Source organism: Rhipicephalus microplus, chromosome 6, assembly GCF_043290135.1.
Source record: "Rhipicephalus microplus isolate Deutch F79 chromosome 6, USDA_Rmic, whole genome shotgun sequence".
In the NCBI taxonomy this organism is placed as follows: domain Eukaryota; kingdom Metazoa; phylum Arthropoda; class Arachnida; order Ixodida; family Ixodidae; genus Rhipicephalus; species Rhipicephalus microplus.
The window spans coordinates 27,716,062-27,740,189 of record NC_134705.1 but is presented as its reverse complement, the minus strand read 5'-3'; the positions used below and the strand labels follow the sequence as shown (position 1 = coordinate 27,740,189).

At 43.8% G+C, this 24,128-nt stretch overlaps 1 protein-coding gene across 1 annotated transcript in view; it reads right to left on the bottom strand.

The window, feature by feature from the left end:
* The window catches only part of norpA (no receptor potential A), a 553,315-nt gene that overhangs the window by 288,115 nt on the left and 241,072 nt on the right, over nucleotides 1–24,128 (bottom strand). The window contains exons 17-20 of the mRNA XM_075865873.1: nucleotides 17,445–17,552; nucleotides 13,631–13,658; nucleotides 13,067–13,085; nucleotides 7,973–7,987 (exon numbers count right to left, since the gene is read on the bottom strand). Coding sequence (XP_075721988.1) covers nucleotides 7,973–7,987; nucleotides 13,067–13,085; nucleotides 13,631–13,658; nucleotides 17,445–17,552 — 170 coding nt within the window. The remainder of the gene's footprint in view (nucleotides 1–7,972; nucleotides 7,988–13,066; nucleotides 13,086–13,630; nucleotides 13,659–17,444; nucleotides 17,553–24,128) is intronic.

Here is a 24,128-nt window from a genome sequence, read left to right as displayed (position 1 = left end):
ACAAAGTGAAAACTTTAAGCCTTCTGCCCCCCCCCCCCCTCTTTTCATCACTAAACTTCCATATACTTTTACCATTCATAGTCTACAATGTTTCAAATAAAGCTCAGAATGAAAAGAATAAAAACTAATTAGAAAGCGCTTATAAAATATGTAATAGAGGTGACAAATATTAGAAGTGAAAAAGTCCATGTTTCTAAAAATTTACATGGAAGCTTAGACTATATAATAAATATATTGAAATTTAAATACAATTGCATTTGTGATATACTGGAAAAAAAATTGGGCAAAGTTTTCTGCATACCAGTGCACCAGAAGTACCCAAAAGGGGGGGTGGGGCAGATAAAAAAATGTCAAAATCTGTATTTTGAAAAAAAAAATGAATGAATGTTAAAGTTAAAATTGAATGTTAATTTATGAAAGATGTTATAATGTGATAAAATTCGCACACAAAACAGAACAATCCTTTTGTGGTGGCCACTGCCATTAAAATGCACCAGCACCATAAGTTTGTCCCTCATGGCTTTTTCGAACTGATTCCTCACAGACAGGGCCATGAAATACTTGCCAAACTTCTTCCGCTCCATCTGACAGATTCTTGTGTGGCTGCAAGCTAGAGAGAAGTTCGACAGGCCTTCAAAATCTAAACAGAGTATAATATCGAGGGATACAACAGTGCCAGTGTCACTGTGGCCACATTTGTGCCATGTACCCATGTCACCAAACTTCCATATATTTTTACCATTCATAGTTTACAATGTTTCAAACAAAGTTCAGATAGAAAAATACTAATTAGGCTTATAAAATATGTAATAGACATGAAAAATAATAGACGTGAAAAAGTCCATATTTCTAAAGGTTTATGTGGAAGCTTAGATTATATAACAAAAATATTAAAATTTAAATCAGATAATTGCACTTGTGATACATTGGAAAAAAATTGGGCAAAGTTTCCTGCAGATCAGAGCACCAGAAGTACCCCAAAAGGGGGGGGAGGTGGGGGGGACGATAAAAAAATCAAAATCTGTGTTTTAGAAAAAAAAACAAGTTTTGAAGTTAGAATTGAATGTTAATTTATGAAAAATGTTATAAAATGTAATGAAATTCGCACACAAAAAATAACAATCCTTTTTGTCATGGACAATGCCATTAAAATGCACCAGCACCATAAGTTTGTCCCTCCCGGCTTTTTTTTAGCTGACTCCTCACAGACAGGGCCATGAAATGCTTGCCAAACTTCTTCCGCTCCATCTGACAGATCCCTGTGCCGGCTGCAAGCTAAGAAGAAGTTCGACAGGTCTTCAAAATCTAAACAGTCTAATGTCGAGGGATACAACAGTGCTGGTGCCACTGTGGCCATGTTTGTGCCATGTACCCTCGTAAATCACGACAATGTCATCCCCACCAACTTCCCTCACTGTGAGCTCCCTCGAGCTCCTAAGATTTGCGCAGATAGCATTCACTGCTGCATCACGGACTTTCCGGTTGGTGATTGTGAATGACATATGATGGATGGCCTTTTGCAAGCCAAGAATTGCTGCAAATCAGACCAGCTGCTCATAGCCCATTCTACACAGTGCGTCGCCGCAACAACTTTCACGTTGACAGCACAGCTATTGCGCGAACTATGGCTTTCTTCATCCATAATTGAGATAAACACACGAGAAAAGCGTTGTTCAGCTGTGCTGCCCAATGAGACACGAACCCTGCAAGTAGGTTTTGCAGCACATACAGGGGCGCAGCAACCAATGGCGGTCCCCGATCCGTACAACGTGATTTAAAAGCCAGTGGTGGCACTCGAAAAATTGGGCAAAAGCGGGTTTCTTTGTATTATTTCTTGCGCTGCAGCAGCGCGATAAACTGTTGTTATTTGTAAAGCGAGGCCCGGGTCTTCGCTTCATGTGATCGACAATAACGAGTGGCGGTGTGTTATCAGCAGCAAGGCGCTAGAAGACTACCCAATTTTGGCCTTTTAACAGCCACCCCTGTGCTCCTTAGATGCAATTTCAAAGTTTTTCCAGTTGAGTCTCAACATGAATTTTCCTCTCAGAACTATAAAGATACTAGTCTTATCAAAACAGCTAAAAAAAAAGGGGATATTTTTTTAGAAAACACGTGTTTTTCAATCCGTACCTCCCTTTCCTACGAACACAAAGGACCATAATCAATTGTTCCTCTTATCAGGAGTTGGTCTTATCAGAAGTGCCCCCAAAAACCAAATGCTAATATGCCATCATCATCATCGTCAGCCTGACTTACCCACTGCAGAGCAATGACCTCTCCCATAATCCGCAAATCAACCCGGTCTTGTGCTTTCCGTTTCCACGTTATACCTGCAAACTTTTTAATCTCATCGGCCCACCTAACTTTCTGTCTCCCCTTCGTGCGTTTGCCTTCACTAAGAATCCACTTAGTTACCCTTCATGACCAGCAATTATTCTTCCTACGTGTTACGTGCTCGGCCCGTTTTTTTTTTTCTTGATTTCAACTATAATACCATTAACCCGGTTTGTTGCCTGATCCACTCTGCTCTCTTCTTGTCTCTCAAGGTTACGCCTATTATTTTCCTTTCTATTGCTCGCTGCGTCGTCCTCAATTTAAAGGCCAACTCCAGTGGTTTTTTGACCATGTCAAGGTAATGGTGTTTCTATGTTCCGAGACACTCGCGTCGAGAGCCCAATAGCTGAAACATTCAGGATTTTTTAAAAATAATTTTTAATAAGGTGAAGGATTCAATACCAAAACCAAAACTCGACCGGGCGCCCTGTCTGCATATGAAGTACTAGTTGGTAAGAACCAGAGGTCGTATACTGGTCCCGCCAGCACAGAGTATGAAAACTGAAAGCTAGACCAGCGAAGCGCTCGCCAAACACCTCAAAGGCAGGAAGAAAGCTTTCTCGTGTTATACCCATGCCAAACGCTGCCGCCGTCGCCTTGTGGACTGGACAATAAACGCTTCAGCGGCCAAAGTAGCGATTCAACTGACTGCGTCAATTCCGTCGACATGCCAAACATGACGTCACACAGACAGTGTTGCCAATAATTCTGGCAAGCGAGGTGAGCTTTTCGAGGCAATCTTTAAATTCATTTTCAAACAATGAGCGCACCTCTCAATTCTGTAATTTGGCACAAATGACGGGAATGTGCAAAAGAACGTACCCAGAAAATTTCGTTGAGATCCATCGACCTAAAAAAATGCCAGAGTTGGCTTTTAAGCTGAACCCTCTTTGTGCGCCTCCACAGGTTTCCGCTCCCTAGGTAAGTACTGGCAAGATGCAGCTGTCACATACCTTTCTCTTGAGGGTAAGTGGCAGATTACCATTCATGATTTGAGAATGCCTGCCGAATGTGATCTACCTCATCTTTATTCTTATAGTTGTTTTACTCTCATGGTTCAGATGCACAGTTACTACCTGTCCTAAGTAGACAAATTGCTTTACAACCTCCAGTTATCGCAAAGTGCTGTTTTGTGCCGAGACTTTCGCACATTACTTTGGCTTTGTGCATATTGTAACGCACTCTTCAATAAACTCTTTTAATACGCTAACGTAGGCTGGGCGAACTTGTGCCCGAGAATAATAGCACAGCTAGATTGTCTCGAGGATTTGCTTCTGCCTCTTCTTCTATGATCTTCTTTTTTTCCAACACGGTTTGCGCGCAGCTGGGTCCCGCAGGCTCGTGCGTCGCAAATCATCTAGAAGGCACAAGTATTTGCTAGCGCGCGTAATTTGAAGTCACATTGTGTCATTTCCCCCCTTTCCAGAGTGCATCGTCCCGATGCTCGTGTCAAACTAGTTGCATGGCAGTCATTCACAAACCCCCGTCGGGGATGTCGTTAACGTCAAAGAACCTTGTATCTTCAGCGTTTCATTGCCTGTCGTGATATGGTTTCATCCTGACGACATGCACAGTTTCCGTGCAATGCCGCCGTCGGGATGAAATATCCTGTCCCTCTGGCATAATTTCGTAGTTGAGCGAGCCGACGCGGCGGAGCACTCTGTACGACCGAAATAGCGGCGAAGCAGTTTTTCTGACAGGCCACGTATTCGTACAGGAATCCACAACCATACTCTGTCTCCTGGTGCATACTGGACGTCTCTTCTTCGCAGATTGTATCGATGCGTGTCGGTTTTCTGCTGTTGGAGAATGCGATATCGTGCCAGCTGTCTGGCTTCTTCTGCTCTTTGTATGTAGTCGTGAACGTCATAGTAATTCTCGGGCGTCTCGTCAATAGGTAGCATTGCATCTAATGGTGTCGTTACCGTCCGGCCAAAAACAAGTTGGAATGGCGTCATCCGTGTTGTCTCTTGCATCGCAGTGTTATAGGCGAATGTTGCATAGGGTAATATTTTATCCCAAGTGCGTTGTCCTATATCAACATACACTGACATTATATCAGCCAGCGTTCTGTTCAGTCGTTCCGTAAGACCATTTGCTTGAGGATGATATGCCGTCGTTTTTGTATGACTGGTGTGCGTCAATTTCATGATAGATTTCATCAGGTCGGCTGTAAATGCAGTCCCTCGGTCCGTGATCAACGCTTTTGGAGCTCCGTGCCGCAGTACTATGTTGGAGACGAAGAATTCGGCTACTTAAACGGCTGATCCTTTAACTAGAGTCGCTGTCTCGGCATATCTAGTTAAATAGTCGGTCGCAACTATTATCCACCGTTTTCCCTATGACGACGTAGGAAATGGGCCCAGTAAGTCCATTCCCACTTGTGTGAATGGGGCTTCTGGTGGTTCTATTGGTTGAAGGAGACCTGCTGGTTTTAGCGGTGGCGTTTTACGTCTTTGGCAGTCCCAACAGGTTCTGACATAGTGTCGTACAGAGCTAAGCAACTTCGGCCAGTAGTATTTAGTGCGGATGCGTGCTAACGTTCTGCTTACTCCTAAGTGTCCAGCTGATGGATCGTCGTGGCAAGCCTCCAAAATCTCTGGTCCCAGAGGTGAAGGGACGACAAGCAGGAATGTCGCTGTATTGTTGTCAAAGTTCCTTTTATACAGGATGTTGTTTCGTAGGACAAACGCTGACAAGCCACGGACGAAAGGTCGTGGAACATCGACAGATTGTCCTTGTAGGTACTTGATCAAGAGGAGTATCTCAGGCTCGGATCGCTGCTGATGTGCCATCTCTGATGGTGGCACAGCTCCCAAGAAAATAAAATCTTCACTATCCTCGGTGGAAGCAGAAGCAGCAGGTTGAATCGGAGCACGTGACAAGCAGTCCACATCACTGTGCTTGCGACCTGACTTGTACACAAGCGTGATATCATACTCCTGTAATCGCAAGCTCCATCGTGCAAGCCGTCCACATGGGCCCTTGAGATTAGCCAGCCAGCATAGCAAATGATGGTCGCTTATAGCCCGAAAAGGCCTACCATATAAATATGGTCGAAACTTGCTGATAGCCCATACCACGGCAAGGCATTCTTTCTCGGTCGCTGAGTAGTTCACCTCAGCTTTCGAAAGAGTACGACTGGCATACGCAATGACTCGTTCTTGTCCGTTTTGCCATTGGATGAGCACGGCCCCAAGACCTAAATTGCTTGCATCCGTGTGGATATCGGTTTCCGCTTCCTCGTCAAAATGCACCAGAACAGGATGGCTTTGAAGGCATTTTCGTAGTTCATTGAAGGCATCCTCTTGTTCGGCAAGCCATACGAAAGGCATTTCCTCTTTTGTCAGCCGTGTCAGTGGTACAGCAATTCGTGAAAAATTTTTAACGAACCGTCGATAATAGGCGCAGAGACCTAAAAATCGCCTAACAGCCTTTTTGTCTGTTGGCTTCGGAAATCTTGCTACGGCCTCAGTTTTTGCAGGGTCTGGGCGGACGCCTTCTGCACTGATGACATGGCCGAGAAAAAGGAGCTCACGGAAGCCGAAATGACATTTCTGCGGTTTTATCGTCAAGTTCGCTGATTTGATCGCAGTGAGCACGGCCCGGAGCCTTTCCAAATGTTATTCAAAGGTAGCAGAGAAAACTACAACATCGTCGAGATAAACCAGACATGACTGCCATTTAAGACCACAAAGCACTGTATCCATCATCCGTTGGAATGTGGCGGGTGCTGAACAAAGGCCAAAAGGGAGTACCTTGAACTCGTATAAACTGTCCGGTGTCACAAACGCTGTCTTTTCGCGATCTCTTTCGTCAACTTCTATCTGCCAATACCCACTTTTAAGAACCAATGAGGAAAAATACCTGGCATTTCGCAGCCTATGCAGAGTGTCATCAATTCTTGGCAGAGGATAAACATCCCGTTTGGTGACGGCATTCAGCTTCCGATAATCAACGCAGAAACGTAAGGTTTGGTCTTTTTTCTTCACAAGAACAACAGGTGATGCCCATGGACTTGATGAAGGCTGGACTACATCGTCTTTGAGCATTTCTTCAACCTGATTACCAATAGCTTCTCTTTCTCTTGGCGACACTCGGTAGGGATGCTGGTGTATTGGCCTCACTGACTCGTCGACAATGATGCGATGTTTAGCGGCAGGAGTGTGTCGAACCTTAAATGACAACGAGAAACATTCGGCGAATTCCCTTAAAAGACCCTCTATTTGCTCTTTTTCGCTTGGTAGTAGGCCTGGCTCGATGTCGATGGCTGCAAGGACAGACTCCACGTCTTCGAAATCCGAATCATTGGTTTTCAAAAGTTCGCAGCTCCGTAACCTGGACGAAATCATTCAGACTGGCGATGACGGTTCCTTTTGCAACGTGCTGCACCTCATTTCCAAAGTTTGTGAGTAGAACGTTGGCACATCCGTCACGTAACTTAACAAGGCCTCGTGCCATGCAGATCCCTTTTTGGAGTAGTAAGGCAGTGTTGTTGTCAGCAAATCCTTCGAATTCACTGAATGCTTTGTTGTTTACTGCGACAGATATGCTCGATCTTGGCGGCACCATGACGCCATCATCTGCAATACAAAGGTCATATACGTTTTCTTCTGTTTCAAAGGTAGCAATCGCGTGCCTAGTCGAGAATGAGACGGAAGATTCTTGCAAGTTAATTGCAGCGCCATTAGCTCGTAACAAATCCATGCCGATAATCAAGTCTCTTGAGCATTCAGGCAGCACAATAAAACTGGCGACGTACGTGAAACCCCGTATTCCGATTCTTGCTGTGCATATTCCAGTAGGGTCGATGAGGTGCCCTCCTGCTGTGCGAACTTGTGGTCCCTTCCAAGGAGTCAGCACTTTCTTTAGTATTTTAGAAAGTCCGCTACTCATCACTGAATAATCTGCGCCGGTATCTACCAGTTCGATGACTTCGTAGCCGTCAACGAACACACGTAAATCGGAAGCAACGTCACTATCGAAGCACCGGTTTCTGAATCGGTCGTCGTTCAGAGTCAGCAATGGAGGTTTTTCTGCATTAGCGTCGACAGCGGCCTTGCCTCCACAGGTCGCTGACTCTAGTTTTCCCGACGTGGGCTTGGGGAACGGGACCTTGGGGAGCTTGCTGAAGGTCGGGGGCTAGGCGATCTATACCTCCCCGTTGTCGTTGCCCGAGGTTGGTGTCGTTGGAAGCCACTTGAGGTTTGACGACTTGACAGGTATTCTTCAATTTCGAAGGAACGTTCACCATTTCGTGGTCGAGGTGCATTAACAGGAAAACCACGTAGTCCTGCCTGGCCGTAGTGGCACGTTCGGTAGAGATGACCAGGCTCCCCACAGTGGTAACACAGCGGTATCCTGTCGCGAGTGCGCCAGACATCGCTCTTCCTTAGTCTCCTCTCTGGCGTTGGCTGCAGGGTGCTCGGCGGCATCGGGTACTGCATAGGTGTAGCCACCGCGACGTCCGCGCGTCCTGGAGGTCCTCGTAGTAGCACATCAGCATACGTCATTCTCGTCTTCTGTTGTAGTGGCGGCCCAAGCTGTGCGTTGCTCGAAGGTTCGCGTACCACCTGCCTGACCTCCTCACGGATCACATTGGCCAGAGACGAAAGCATTGGAGCGTTCTGGTGAAGACGCTGCCTCTGCAGCTCTTCTCGCACAACAGACCGCACCAGCTGGCGTAGTGCTTCCATGCCGTTACCGAAGGCTGGTGGCAACATGTCCAAGGAAGTGACGATCGCATCCCGGTTGTATAACCTTGCTCGCTGTTGTAGCGTCCTTTCCATTGTAGTAGCCTCGGAACGAAACTCGGCGACGGTGCGTGGCGGGCTTCGAATTAGTCCGGCAAAGAGTTCTTGCTTCACGCCTCGCATCAGATGGCGCAGCTTCCTGTCTTCGCTCATATTTGAATCCGCTCGGTGGAATAAGCGAGACATGTCTTCCACATACATGGCGACAGTTTCGTTATTGCGCTGATTTCTTGTCTGGAGCGCAGCTTCAGCTATCTCTTTGCGGTCTGTGTTCGGGAAAGCAGCGAGCAGCTCCCGTCGAAAATCATTCCATGACCGGAAGGTGGCTTCGTGGTTTTCATACCACGTTCGTGCGCTATCTTCCAGTGCGAAGTAAACACTTCCAAGTTTGCGCTCTTCCCCATATCCGTTAGCCTTTGCGACGCGTTCAAAGTGCTCAAGCCAGTCCTCTGCGTCCTCGTAGCTTTCGCCGTGGAAAGGCTTTGGTAGCATTAGCTGGTTTACTACAATGTTGGCTGGAGTGACCTGAGCGGTCATGTCGGTTGCGTACCCGTTCACAGCCGTTGATGTTCCAAGTATGGTTGATAAAGGTGAAAATTCAGGACCCTCACCACGTAGGCATCGACTGCAGCGCTGATGAACAGGCGTCAGCTCGTTGGGTCGAAATCGCTGTGGTTCTGGACTGTGCTCCGTCACTCGAGAGGGGCTTGGCATCATACCCAGCACCTCCACCAGATTTGTAACGCACTCTTCAATAAACTCTTTTAATACGCTAACGTAGGCTGGGCGAGCTTGTGCCCGAGAATAATAGCACAGCTAGATTGTCTCGAGGATTTGCTTCTGCCTCTTCTTCTACGATCTTCTTTTTTTCCAACACGGTTCGCGCGCAGCTGGGTCCCGCAGGCTCGTGCGTCGCAAATCATCTAGAAGGCACAAGTATTTGCTAGCGCACGTAATTTGAAGTCACATTGTGTCAATATTCATTTTCAGACCTACTTTTCTGCTTTCATGTCCAGTTCAGCAATCATGAGCTGCAATTCCTCCCTCGAGTTACTCATCGAGGCAATGCCATCAGCGAATCGCAGATTACTAAGATACTCTCCATCAACTCTTATCCCTAAGCCAACTGTCTAAGGCTGACATGCCAAATATGCCTATATATGTTGCTTGAAAACACTGGGTGAATCATACTTATAACAGGGAAGAAACAAATAATAAAAAGCATTTATTTGGCTCAGCTTGATAAAAACTATGCTTTCAAGTAGAGTATTCAGACTAATCTAAGGAATAGTCGATTTCGCAAGTTTGTAATAAGTATAAATAAATTGCTACCACATTTTAGATATACAGTCGACTCCCGATAATTCGAAGTCACTTAATTGAAATTATCGGTTAATTGGAAGTGGAGTGGGGGTCCCGTCAGTTTTGCATGCAGTTCAACAGGAAGAAATTCTCGGTAATTGGAAGCTAGAGGTCTGAAATTTCGGTTTATTCGAATTTATTTTCAATCCAATTTCCGGAGAAAATCGTAATGTTTGTTAAATTTCCTATTTTGGAAATGCTAAACAACAATGCATGTGCGACCGGCACCCAAGGGCATCGCAGTTGACCACAGCGCCGCAGCTCAAAGCGACAGCTGATGGCATCGCAGTTGCATGCAGCGCCCCAGATCACGAAGCGGCTGCTCCGGCGGTTCCGGTTCCGGGCCTCATTGTTGATCTCGTTACGGTCATTAGCAGACTCAGTGTTTCCACGTGCGACGAAGCTCTACGTGCATTTACTATGGCAACTCACGGGCCTTATCAGACGTTTGACTTGGCGTCTTGTACAGTGGGGGAAGAAGACACAAGTGAGCTTGACGTTGATGGTCTCCTGCCAGCTCTCAGCGATGTCCCTTTCGAGGAGTACATTGCCACTGACAGTTCGGTAGAAACGTGCGGTGCACTGTCGGACGCTGAGATCGTGGAGATGGTTCAGCCCAGCGAGCCTAGTCACGAAACTGAGGTTGACGACGACGACGCTGCAAGTGAGCCACTACCGCGGGCTGCTGATGTAGCCACACGCCTTGGCCTCGCGCAGCGGTTTTTCACTGCTGAGAGCAACGCCGAGGAAGCGCTCAGGCACATATACAGCCTGCAGGACTTGCTTTCTGCTACAAGATTCAGCAAACAGAAGCAAACGGCAATCACAGATTTTTTCTCATAAACTGCTTTGAAATAAATGTATTTTTCGTTCATTGTGGTTAATTGGAATTTCGCTTAATTCAAAGTTTTTTGCGGTCCCCGTGAACTTCGTATTAACGAGAGTCAACTGTAAAACTGTAGCGTGACCCTATTTTGACAATCAAAAAGAGATAAAAAGGAAGAGACAAGGACAAGTTTCCTTCAAAAAATGAAAAATTTATTTTTCTGGCTATTCACCTTCTGAGAGGCTGTTTTACTGGCTTTGCTATTACTTATGTATACACCGACACTGCATCCTGTTATCTTGACAAAGCCAATATATGCCAAGTTGCTTAAAAAAGTTGGCAAGCTTTACTTTGAGGTTCAGATATTTCTTTATCTTCAACCCACCGTAACTTTTCTGAACAATGTGCAGCTGAAGATCTCCATTTACGCCACTCATGATCACTTGCCTGGAGCACACAGAAAAGACATGATGTATGCAGCCATATTTAGTGTGCAAAATGACCTTCCTTTGTCGTGCACTTTCATAATGAAATGGTGCATCACAATTTGCTTCATTTAACTCGAAGCAGATACGACCCGCACAGGCCTTATCAGGGGTGTTCACTATGCATGCAATGCTAGCGAACAGTGCTTTTTACTAAGCATGCAATGCTAATGAAGCAGCCGGACTTACCCCAATTTGATATATATGAAACCTTACAACACCCAAAGTCGAAAGCACAGCAACTCAAGGAAAAGAACGTAAGCGGCACACTGGAAGGCCACTACACTTAGACAAATAAAAAATTTAATGTTGATATATTGCAATGTTCAAAATGTCATTAAAACACTGCATCCAACATGAGCACCAACTCAAGACTAGAGATGAGCTGCTATAAAATAAGTTATCTTCATACAAAACCAGTTCAGCTCTATAAAAACAAATGTAAAAAAACTTATGTTCCAGTAATGGTAAGGAGATTCGGGCAAGTTGGTTTGAGGGCATTCTTGGAAACATTTCGGTTGTTTGTCTTCTCGCCTCCCATTTCCTCGTCCACTGTGTGTGCACCGAAATGTTTTCAATTATGTTTTGGTCATTTAAGTGCCGCAGCCGACATGAAAACCACGATGAAATTTAGATGCCCTCCCCATACCATTGCTAGGCAATGAAGTGAAATTTTTTTTTATTACGACAGGAATTATATGGTCATTCGACAGATTTTTTCCGTTGCCGCCATGTTCCCCGTAAACCACAAGTTGGTGACATTCCCCGCACATTGTACGTTCTAGCCGTGCGTAGAATCGTGCAAGCTCGGGTGATGAGCGCTGCTCAAGAAGAAATACCTCGGTTTATTACTGACACAAGATCTTAGATGCGACTCTCACATTAACAATATTGCATCAAATGCTTTAAATATGCTCTTCTTCCTCAGAAGGCACCTCCATCTTGCGGCACCTGACATCAAGCTTCTAGCATGCAAAACTTTTATCTGGTCAGTTCTCAAATATGCTAACATTGCATGGTTCCCGTACACTAAGCACAACACTGATTAACTCAAACGAATTCAATGAAAGGCCATCAGATTTGTATTGAAGAAATATAAAATTTCAGACTCCCCGACTGATTTACTAAAAAAGGCAGGCCTTCTTAACCTTGAAAATAGATCCAAACTTATTAGAGTGAAAGTCATGCATCAACTACAACACAACCAGGTAAACATTGATACCACTAAATTTATTTTGGTAACCTCATGTAGACTTACACGTAACACACACTCCATGGCACTAACTTAATATGTAAACCATTCTAACTGCTTTAAATACTCTTACTTCCCGAAAGCCATAAGAGACTGGAATGAACTAGATCTATCAACTGCTAACACTCACTCACTAGACACGTTCAACACGACAATCGAGAAAGCTTTACTAACAAAGCCCGGTTATGTTAAGTTATTACCTGATTTATTTGTGAACATAACTATTTTTATGTATTGTCTTCTTTTCTGTTACTCCTTTTTTTAAGTGAAGTGATGTTTATATTGTATAACTTGTTGTTAACCTATGTCTGCATTTATTCATCTTTAGCGCATTTTTGACAACTTAGTGTAATTTGTTTTCTGTTTTTATGTATTCAGCTGTAATCCCCCTTTTCCTGCCTTGATCTCGTTTGAGATTGGCAGTATTTCTAAATATTATTTAAATGAGGCGGCCGATCTCCGTCACTCCGAGGGCACACATGATAGTGTACCGCCATCTGTTAGACTTGCCGTCGAATGCTCAAGCAGAAACACGCCGCTCGCCTTGAACGAGCGCGAAAAGACGTGGGAAGGGGAGGGGGGGAGTCATCAAGAAACAGCTGTGAATTATGATTCTGAGGACCTGGTTGCGATAGCTGGTGCGCCTGCTATCGGTAAGCATCAGCGCGCGGCTCGTAAACCGTTGTACGTGGTGCGCTCTCAATGAGAAAAGATTGCACGATAAAAGCATTCCTCCATGGAGTGGCAGTACTTATTTCTTTAAAACAGCGTTTTGTACAGTGTCACTATGCCGGATACAAAAAAGTTTGCAGTCAGCCGTACTGTCACGAGGTTGTGATGTGGACAAAGGCAGCAGCCGCTGTTTTCATGAAAGAACATTTTATTTGGGTGAACCTGTGCCCAGAAAATGAAACGTCACTCTACAAGCAATTTGCGCTATAGACTGATAGCAGCAAATGAGAGAGTCGGCCGATGAATAATCTGCCAAGCAGCGAAGTGCGTCGGTATTTATACCAGTACCATTGAAGATTCCAGCATTGTCGCTAGCGGTCACGTAAGTTCCAGAACAAGCTCTAATGTACATGTTGTGCATGCAATTTAATCGGAAGTTTTGAGATTACCTAGATGGTTCCTATCATGCAGGCACACTTTCCCCAAAGCACCATAACATGCATAAAGTAACGAAAATAAAAAAAAAAGCAGCAGGTGTAGGATGTCAATTAGAACATAACAAATTCTTGCTACAGCAATCATCGTTTCGCCGGTGAAACTGATGTTTAACTGAACTGATATTTGAAACTGATCTTTAACTGAACTTTATCTTTCTCAGTTTACATGACTCGATGGTCTCCATCGCAGAGCATGTGCTGTGCTTGTCGGTTGCTCGGCAACGATGCAGCGAATTTTTTCGCAACACCACTGCCGTCTTTACAAACACAGGTGCTGGATGGCTTCCGGTTCTGTGTGTATTGGTGAGAAACAGAAGCCTTAATGAGTAGCCAGTTTATCTACAAGAGCTTTCTTCCTTTGTCTGGTCAAATTTTTCATATACACTCTCATTTAGGCTAGATACAACATTATAAGAGTTAGTCCTTAACATTGAGCACCTTCCTTTTACCTGGAAGCAGAAAAAGAGTCTTTCCTTACTCTAGCAAAAATTAAAACTAACGATTTGTGCTTTAGTGTTAGAAAGTAATAAATGAAGCGACCAAAAGTTTCTTGGGTAACAGCACATTGTACTGCTATTACTATGTTGAAACTGACCGAAAAGACGAAACAGCTTGGCTGTTATATGTAGTCGCATTATGAGGTATGAACACAAATGCCACCTTAACAAGATTCATGCATTCTATTATTGTGGAGCAAGATTCATGCATGAACCAAAATACGACATGACCAAACTAATTTGATATAGACGTGGTTGCGTCCTTTGTGTAGCCTATGCAAGTTGCTCGGTCAATGATAAAACTACACTAATTTGGCATTGCACGCGCAAATTGCCATTTAGGCGCAGCACTTCCGCCCCTGCTTTATGCAAAACAACGCAAACTGACCACAACATGTGCGCAGACACCATCGTGTGACAGCGATGACAATGCATCTTATTCCTCTAATGGGAGTGCTAGGGCTGCATATCTGGTATCGGTTTCATGTGAATATAACGCACCAACAATCTTTGTTTTACTGCGATAGCAATTATATGAACACTCTCAGCTAGATTCTGCCGCCGTCGTCGGCATCGGCGTCGACAACGGCGGTCATTCACGATATTATACGTATCAATATATGTGAAAATGCGAGAAAGAAAAATAATCCAGAAAAAGGCTCTGGCACACGGATGGAATGTCCGACCTCTTGCATATGAATGCGCGGCGTTAGCTACTAAGCCACAAAGAAGCGCCTCCTTCTATGTTAAAACGGCAAGCTATATATATCAACCACTTACCGCTGGCAACGCCCATCTCGGGGGAACTATCGTGTTTTCAGCAATTATATGGACACTCTTGGCTGGATTTTGCCGCCGCCATCAACATCGACGTCGACAACGACGATCATTCACCATATTATATGTATCAATATATGTGAAAATGCGAGAAAGAAAAATAATCCAGAAAAAGGCACTGGCACACGGATGGAATGTCCGACCTCTTGCATGTGAATGCGCGGCGTTAGCTACCGAGCCACAAAGAAGCACCTCCTTCTATGTTAAAACGGCAAGCTATATATATCTACCACTTACCGCTGGCAATGCCCATCTCGGGGGAACGTGTTTTCAGCAATTATATGGACACTCTCGGCTGGATTTTGCCACCGTCGTCGACATCGACGTCGACAACGGCGATCATTCACTATATTATATGTATCAATATATGTGAAAATACGAGAAAGAAAAATATTCCAGAAAAAGGCTCTGGCACACGGATAGAATGTCCGACGACCTCTTGCTTGGAAGTGCGTGGCGTTAGCTACTGAGCCACAAAGAAGCACCTCCTTCTATGTTAAAACGGCAAGCTATATATATCTACCACTTACCGCTGGCAATGCCCATCTCGGGGGAACTATCGTGTTTTCAGCAAATATATGAACACTCTCGGCTGGATTTTGCCGCCGTCCTCGACATCGACGTCGACAACGGCGATCATTCACCATATTATATATATCAATATATGTGAAAATGCGAGAAAGAAAAATATTCCAGAAAAAGACTCTGGCACACGGATGGAATGTCCGACGACCTCTTGCTTGGAAGTGCGTGGCGTTAGCTACTGAGCCACAAAGAAGCACCTCCTTCTATGTTAAAACGGCAAGCTATATATATCTACCACTTCCCGCTGGCAATGCCCATCTCGGGGGAACTATCGTGTTTTCAGCATTACCAGCAAGATGGCACAATGAGCGCGAATCGCAAGAACGTCGCAATGCATCGACGCGCGCTCATGCGTTGATCTCCCACGCGTACTTTGCCCCGCGAAAGGGGGGTAGACGCTCATGCGTGCCCGTGCTTATCTCGCGGTGGGAAAAATCGTATGCCTTGGGCTTTCACCGGAGCGATTCTGTTGTGATTGCCGGGCGCACAAAGGTTACTGCACTCGCTGCACAATCTCGGTTTGCGAAAACGGCACACTTTTCAGACACAGCGAAATAATAACAGAGACACTTATTCACCTTCATCTGTACCTGTGAGTAGGTTTTGTGCGTCATTTGTGCGTGGGCAATGCGAGCACAGTTTGATCTGCTTGCCATTCGTCGCATGACATTTCAATTTGTTGCTATCGCATTCATTGCTTGGCCTTTGTGGCAAAGCTGTGCCTTTTTTTTGTTTTCACTTCCATTCCGCCTTTTTGCGTCCCCCTTCCGTTGCATTTCCCCTCTAGCCAAGCTCTTGTGTTCTTCTGTTCTCCATTGTACTCTAGTTAGGAAACTGAAGAATGCGAGGAAAATACAAAAGGACAAACGCTTTTTCTTGCTTTAGTTTCTGATAAAGCCGGCCTTTCTCCACCTACAGGTATGAGGTGACAAAAGTACCAGTTTTAAAAGCACCAATCTTTCTTTTCCACTTATCTCGATTTTTCCTTCCACGTCACAATTTGCTTTCGATTTGCTTTGAGTCTTTGTACCAGAGGGTTTCTCATTTTCTTCTCGTTTCCCTGAATGCCCCCACCAAGACTAATGTTTGTTGCGCAGAAAACTCATTTTTGTCAGCCACTGTGAGAGTGTGTCTTAACAGAAGAGACCTGTTATGTGGTTCGTCTTGAGCGGATTTTTTTGGCATTGAGTCTATGGGAAACTAAACAAACACTACCGTGTCGTTTGTCTTAAGCATAAAATCGTCTTAACAGAGTTTGTCTTAATGGGAGATGTTTACTGTAGACTTGTATAAACATAAAGTAAAGAAGGCATAGAAACATTATCGTATCAAGATTTTCTTCACAATTATCAGCATTATATTTTTATTCCCTGTTATATAGGCATCTAAATAAAATTATCACATGTGACTGAATCCACAATTTCATTCCACTGCTGAGGTGCTTAAAATTGAATAACCATGTGCCAACATCCCGGTAATTTATTAATCATAATAATTATAGTACAGTGCTTGGTACGACTTTTCAGTTGCAGTAGCATTAAGACTAATTTATTCGCTTAAGACTTGCGAATGAGTTCTGAGGAAACCTGCTAGGTGGCGGAAGGCTTAAGGAAGGGAAAGAAGACAACTACTCGTTTGTGGCACAAAGCCGCAAGAAAATCCGTAGATTTTCTCAGAAAGAAAAGGCTCTTAGTTGCCGACAAATTCTCCAGGGTTACATTAAAAAATATATAAAATATCAACTCTACATAAAGATATAAAATGCCACATTTTTTTTACTAATGGTGGTGGACGGCCGGCAGTGTTACGCCAACATTGCATTGTACGTACCACGCTACTGCTCTACACCGCTCAAAACCAAAAGAGCACGTGATTCACTTGCACATTACTCTGCCATTGCCCACCAGCCCTTTTATGGGCAGCATACACGGAAATGTTGTCTACCTTCCGCACAAAGATGTTGGCAGTGTTTTTTCGCAAAGGCTCTGCAAAGAGCTGCCCCTTCACCACCACTGCCATTCCCATCTTTACATTTAGGCTGCCCCCGAATACAAAACTTGTTTGGGCTTTTCAAGAACAGACAATTGAAAAAACTCGGACTGCATTTTTATTCATTATTTTTTTCATGGGCTTTCAAAAAATGCCTTAATGCAAATTTACAAAAGAAATATGTACTGGACGATAATGTCACTAAAGAGCATTGGCTTTTGGAGTTGTTTGATGCAGCCAGCTCCTACATGTCAACTCTGTACTGCAATCACTTCAACCTTACCAACAGTACTGCAAACACTATTATGAAATGGGCACGGCCCATGCACACGAGATGTCGGCAGCCAGAGCTCACCTCCCTCGCCTTCCTCGGTCGGTGCAATGATGGTGACCGAGGCATCCTCTTTCTCTTCCTCCTCATCGTCGTTCTGCAGCTGTCCTTTCCGCCACAGCTCCAGTTCACCTGTAAGACCACCGTCGTCACCTCATGTGATTATCGTAGCTAAGGCCTGCACACTTCTAACAAGTAGCATCTTATACATTTCAGGAACAGTTTTCTGCCGGAACATGCACCAGCTGTGGCACTGATGCTATGAGAATTCCTCAAGGTTCTCACTTTTCCCTGGTACCCAGTGCTGCTCAACATTACAGCCACACTATGAATCAGACATAAGACTCGGCCTTTGGCCATTTTTTTTGAAAATTTATAGTAATACACCTTCTGCAAAGGCCAACTTCTGGCATTGTTAGTACGACATATCTTAAGGGTTGAGAGCAGATTTAATGAAAAACACACATACAGGCAAAGACCAGCAACAATTCACAGATTCGGCTGAGTTTGTCGTGGTGCACCTTCACGATCACAAACAAACACAGAACTAGGTTTTCATTCAATACCACCGCACCTGTGCATACCCGAGTTGGTTTTTTCAACCTATAAATTTACGTGATATGGCTTCAAATAAATTATTTCCTTCATCATGTTCTGTCACTGAACACGCATGGCAATACATATCTTTATCTTTGCACCTGATGCCAAGCTGTTTAAGAGGCACCTGTCGACATAACACTCAGCTATTGGTCTTCCGGCCTTTAAACTTTGAACATGTCGGGCCATCTTAGCTAACAGGCAGTGCCCATGTCGATCCACATAGCAGAGCCAAGAAAACTTTAAATTTGAATGAATGACTGATTCCGCAATGCAAAGAGCAATGAAGTAAATATTATGCACTACTTTGACGTCTCATAAACAGAATAAAAATTTCCTGTTACCCCCGTTCATACTAATTATGGGCAAAAAACTTCCGCTTTCAGTGCGATATCCTTTTGGAATGCGTTACCTTCTAGCATTAAGCGCTGTACTTCATTTCCTTGGTTCAAAAAGTCCATCAAAAATCATTTTCTCACATAACCATACTTGTGATCGTTTACCTGTTTGACTTGTTTGTTCTTCGGTTTTTTTTATACTATGTTGCGTGTTTTGGCTTGATTTGTGATGTAAAAGAGTATTTTGGTGTCAGTATATTGTAAGAATTTTCCGTTGCTTTGTATAAATTTTACCGTCATTTTGTATTGACAAACCAAGGGTCCCACTAAAGTCTCTGGCTCTGGGACCCTCGTCTGTATATCTTAGATTTTGTAACTTGTTTTTGAAAATAATAAACTTGAAACTTGAACGCTTGAAAGAAGAAGGTGTTAGTGACATGTTGGCAGGCCATAGAAACTCATGAGCAACACAAACAGATTTTGACAAACTGTTGAATGTTTATGATGTGGCCAGGTTGCCCTCAAGCTGTTTAATGCACCTTCTTAGCCTGTCATTCTAAAAATCCTGTTGCAGAATAAACTCAACATCATCATTAGAACACTGATATAAATACTTTAATCAATAAACAAAACTTGAAAGGACCGGAAAAGTATGCGCCATTTAAGGGGAATTCAACAAACCGAAAGATGAACAAGGGTGCAAGTGCGAAACCAATCTTTTCAGAAGCCCTTCTAACCATATAGGCAGCAGTTTTGTTTAAGAGATTTCTCTCTACTGTATTTTTTATTAGGCTCCTGTCGTGCGAGGGCAATTATTCCGTAGAGTATAAATAAAGGCGAGTTAAAGAGGGAGTTAAGTGAAAGCAGAGGACACCAGCCAGACACAGAGGATTGTCCCAATGTGACTGAAGAACTTGCATTAGAAAACATGTGGTGGCACATAATTTCGCTAGCATGTGCCACAAAAACATAATCTTTGGCCTCTGAAATAAAAAATAGAGCTGATGAATACCTACAACTTTCTGCTTGTTCTTAGTTCTTCCCGACACAAATACTTGACTTCAGAAAAATACTTTTCAAATAATTCCCCATGGACAACATCGATACAAAGCTCATATATGAGTATTCTTCTATGCAGACGGATTTATAACAGAACATCATTTCAAACAAGTGTACAAGCACAATCACAACTTAGGCTCATACTCATGAAAAGTATTTAAATAGGTTTTTGTAAACATTGCAAATTGGTAGTCTTGGTTGCATTTGTCAGACTAAGAAAATCTTGCACTTTTTCTCAGACCATTCGCATACAGTTTTTACCCTGCCTACATGCTGAAAGTTCATCATCATCGTCATCAGCCTGACTATGTTCACTGCAGGACAAAGGCCTCTCCCATGATGGCGCCAGTCAACTCGGCCCTGTGCTTGCTGCTGTGATTTTGTACCCGCCCAACTTCCCAATCTCGTCTGCCCAGCTAACTAACTGTCTCCCCCTAACCCGCTTGCAGTCTCTGGGAATCCAGTCAGTTATCCTTAAAGGAGCACTGACATCAAATTTCAAGATCGAGATGTGCCCATCATTCGACCGCTTGGTATGTATAGGTCTTCTTGGCCAAATTTGAACGGCATTCGTCGCATGGAAGTTATCTTAATTCAATGTCAAACAGCGTAGAAAAGCTAAGGAGAAAAAACGGAAAATAGACTGCCTTGCGACATCGACACTAGTGCGACGTGTTCAGTGTGATACATTCCACAAATACCATCCTGATTCCTGAGTGACATCCCTTATGTGTTATGCATCAACACGACCACAAGCTATCGAAAGTGGAACAGCGTATAGTCAGATATCATCGCTAAGAAGTAACACGCAGGTATCATTGAAATTTAGTTCATCTGTAGACTCTACGTCCACGTAAAAGTAGAAATACCGTGTTAACCGTGACAGGCTGGATAGTTGGGGCCATCTGGAGGTGCAAAAAAGAACCTGGCAAGCAGGAAACGTATTTTATTTCTCCGCTGATGCTCATTTGCGATAGCTATATTGCATTGACTCCTCTGCGTATACATGAATGCTTTGCACGCCAAAGCACACCATTATAGCTAACTGAGACACACGAGCGAACATGGCTGAAGCATGCGTCCTCGGGCACTTCTGCAGGACTGCTTGTAAAAGCGTCCGTTTCAGAATCACTGTTCTGCAAATGGTCGATCGAAGCAAAAATAATTCGAGACGTCGTGAATCGCAGGGATCGCAAGCTCCAGACTATCGTATTGAACCGGAATCGACCCTTTGTAACGCGACGACAGCAATGCAGGTGACAAGGTTTGACTGAATGTGTCCGCCTAGCAGACAAAATGTTTGCGGAGCAGCTGAGCCTGACGTCACTCTTTTCTGTTGAGAAGTGGTCAGCTGTGGCAAGATTTGGAGGTGACTGTAAAGTAGCGCCACTGCTGGTGCTCCCAGCGCAATGGTGGAATCGCCGGCCGTGTTGAATAGTGCAAGATACCAGTGATATAAATTAATAAAAGTTATAGTTATTCACCGTCAGTTGCATTCTAGGTCGCAAATCGCTGCTATGAGTTCTATAGCTACTCGCTGACACAAAAATCTTGGCATGAGTAAATTTGATGTCAGTGCTCCTTTAATGACCAGCGGTTATCTTGCCTACGCGCTACATGCCCAGCCCATGTCCATTTGTTCTTGATTTCAACTATGATATCCTTAACCCGGTTTATTCCCTGATCCACTCTGCTCTCTTTTTGTCTCTTAAGGCTACAACAATCACTTTCCTTTCCATCGCTTGCTGCTTCCTTCTCAATTTATGCTGAACCTCCCTTGTAAGTCTTCAGGTCTCTCCTCCGTAGCTAAGTACCAACAAGATGCAGCTGTTCTATAACTTCCTTTTGAGAGATAGTGGCAATCTATTTGTCGAGATTTTAGAGTGCTTGACAAATGTGCTCCACCCCATTCTTATTCTTCTACTCACTTCAATTCCGTGGTTCCGCTCCACGGTAGTTACCTGTTTAGACATAGTCTTTTACAACTTCTAGTGCACTATTACCTATCTCAAAGCGCTGTTCCTTTCCGAGATCATTGTACATTACTTTCGTTTACTGCAGAATAATTTTGATTAATTTTAAGACCTACTTTTCCGGTCTCCTTGTCTAACTCCGCAATCATAAGTTTAAATTCGTCCTTTGCGTTACTCAGCAATGCAAGGTTATCGGCGAAAACCAGATTTTTAGGTACTCTTCAATACCTCTTATCCCTAACTCTTCACATTCTAGATCTCTGAAAACTTCCTGTAAGAATGCGGTAAATAGCATTAGGGAGATTGTATCCTCCTGCCTTACACCCTTCTTGATTGGTATTCTGACACTTTCTTTATGAAGCACTATCGTGGCAGTTGATCCTCTGTAGATTTCTTCAAGGATGTTTATATATGCATTGTCAATGCCCTGATTTTGCAGTGTCTGCATGACATCTGATATTTCAACTGAATCAAATACCTTCTCGTAATCTATGAAGGCTATGTATAATGACTGGCTGTATTCTGGGCATTTTTCTATTACCTGATTAATAGTATGAATGTGGTTGATTATTGAGTAGCCTGTTCGAAATTTCGCTCATTCCTTTGACTGATTAAATTCAAATGTTATCTTAACTCTGTAAGCAATTACTTTTGTAAACAGCTTGTATACGACAGAGAGCAAGCTGATCGGCCTGTAATTCTTCAAGTCCTTGTCATCTCCTTTGTTATGTATTAAGATGATGTTAGCATTCTGTCAAAATTCTGGTACACTTCCCATCAGGAGACACCTCGTAAACAGGATGGCTAGTTTTTCTAACACAATCTGGCCTCCACCTTTCAGCAGATCTGATGTTACCTGATCTTCACCAACAGCTTTGCCTCTTTGCATGCTCTCCAAGGCTTTTCTGTCTTCTATCATTACTGGTGGGGTGTCATCTAGGTTACTGCTAGTTCTTATATTAAGGTCATGGTTATCTCGGCTATTGTACAGATCTCTGTAAAACTCCTCCGCTATTTTAACTATCCTATCCATATTGGTATTTATTTTGCCTTCTTTGTCCCTTAGTTCATACATCCGATTTTTGCCTATCCCAAGTTTCCTCTTCACTGCTTTGACGGTTCCTCCGTTCTTCAGAGCGTGTTCTATTCTCTCAATGTTATACCTTCTTATGTCGAATACCTTATGCTTAATAATCAACTTTGAAAGCTCTACCAACTCTATTTTGTCTATTGCTCTCATGCTTTGATGCTTCTTAGTGAGATTCTTCGCTTCCTGGGACAGCCTGCCAGTGTCCTGTCCAACTACCGTACCTCCAACTTCCACTGCACACTCCGTAATGATACTTGTCAGATCATCAGTTATAGCTCCAACGCTACGGCTGGTTTCCTCAATAAAAGTCGAGTACCTATTCTGAAGCGAGACTCTGAATTCCTGTACTTTCCCTCTCAGTGCTAGCTCATTGATTGGCTTCTTGCGTATCAGTTTCTGTCGTTCCTTCTTCAAGTCTAGGCGAATTCGAGACCGTACCATTCTATGGTCACTGCATCGTACCTTGCCAAACACTTCCACATCCTGCACGATTCCTGCGTGTGCACTCATTATAAAGTCTATTTCGTTCTTATTTTCGCCATTAGGGCTCCTCCATGTCCACTTGTGGTTTTCTCGTTTTCGGTACAAGGTAGTCAAAATCCGTAAATTGTTGCGTTCTGCGAATTCTACTAGTAGCTCTCTTCTGGCATTTCTAGTACCGATGCCATAATTTCCTTCTGCCTGGTCTCCAGCCTGCTTCTTCCCTACCTTTGCATTAATGTTGCCCATCACTATAGTATACTGTGTTTTTACCTTACTTATTGCCGATTCGACGTCTTCATAGAAGCTTTCAACTGAAGCGTCAGCATGGCTGGATGTAGGCACGTAAGCCTGTACTACCTTCATCTTGTATGTTTTATTCAGTTTAATTACCATACCTACCACCCTTTCATTAATGCTATAGTATTCCTCTATGTTGCCAGCTATGTTTCTGTGAATTAGGAACCCCACTCCCAGTTCTCTTCTGTCTGCCAAGCCCCGATAGCAAAGGACGTGCCCAATCTGTAGCACCGTATAGGCATCATCTGTCCTCCTAACCTCACTGAGCCCTATTATATCCCATTTAACACCCTTTAGCTCCTCCAATAGTACAGCTAGACTTCCCTCACTAGGGAAGTCTAGCTTTATACACAGGTGCTGGCAAATTATTAAGAAGCCTCCAAGTCGGTTCCCCATTTTTTGCAGGTTCTGCATGTTAACAGCATCAAGAATCAGGACAGTTAGAATGACATTACAAAAAAATTACTACTTCCAGGTGCATGAAAATTTGCAGAGAGATAGAAAAATACTTGCAGAAACCAAATATGTCAATTTTAAAAAATGAATTTTTTCATCACTATTCGGTCCCAAAGACCAGTCTACCCCCTTAAAAGATTGTACTCAACCACTAATCCAAGAGCAGTGTGTATAATGCGATGCTTAGATTCGTGGCCGGTAAATCAGCGGCGACAAAAGTCTGCCAAGCTTGCGCAAGCCCGCGCAACGGCAGAAAAGACGGAAGCTCGCATTGAAAAGCTTAAAAGGTTTTAAATTTGCGGATGAAGTAGCAAACACAATAACAAGAATGCTTTTGGAAACTAAAAGTGTGCTTGATGAGTACGCGATTGCACGTTCAAAGTGGAGCGCACGCAGCTGGAGCAATGCCAACGCT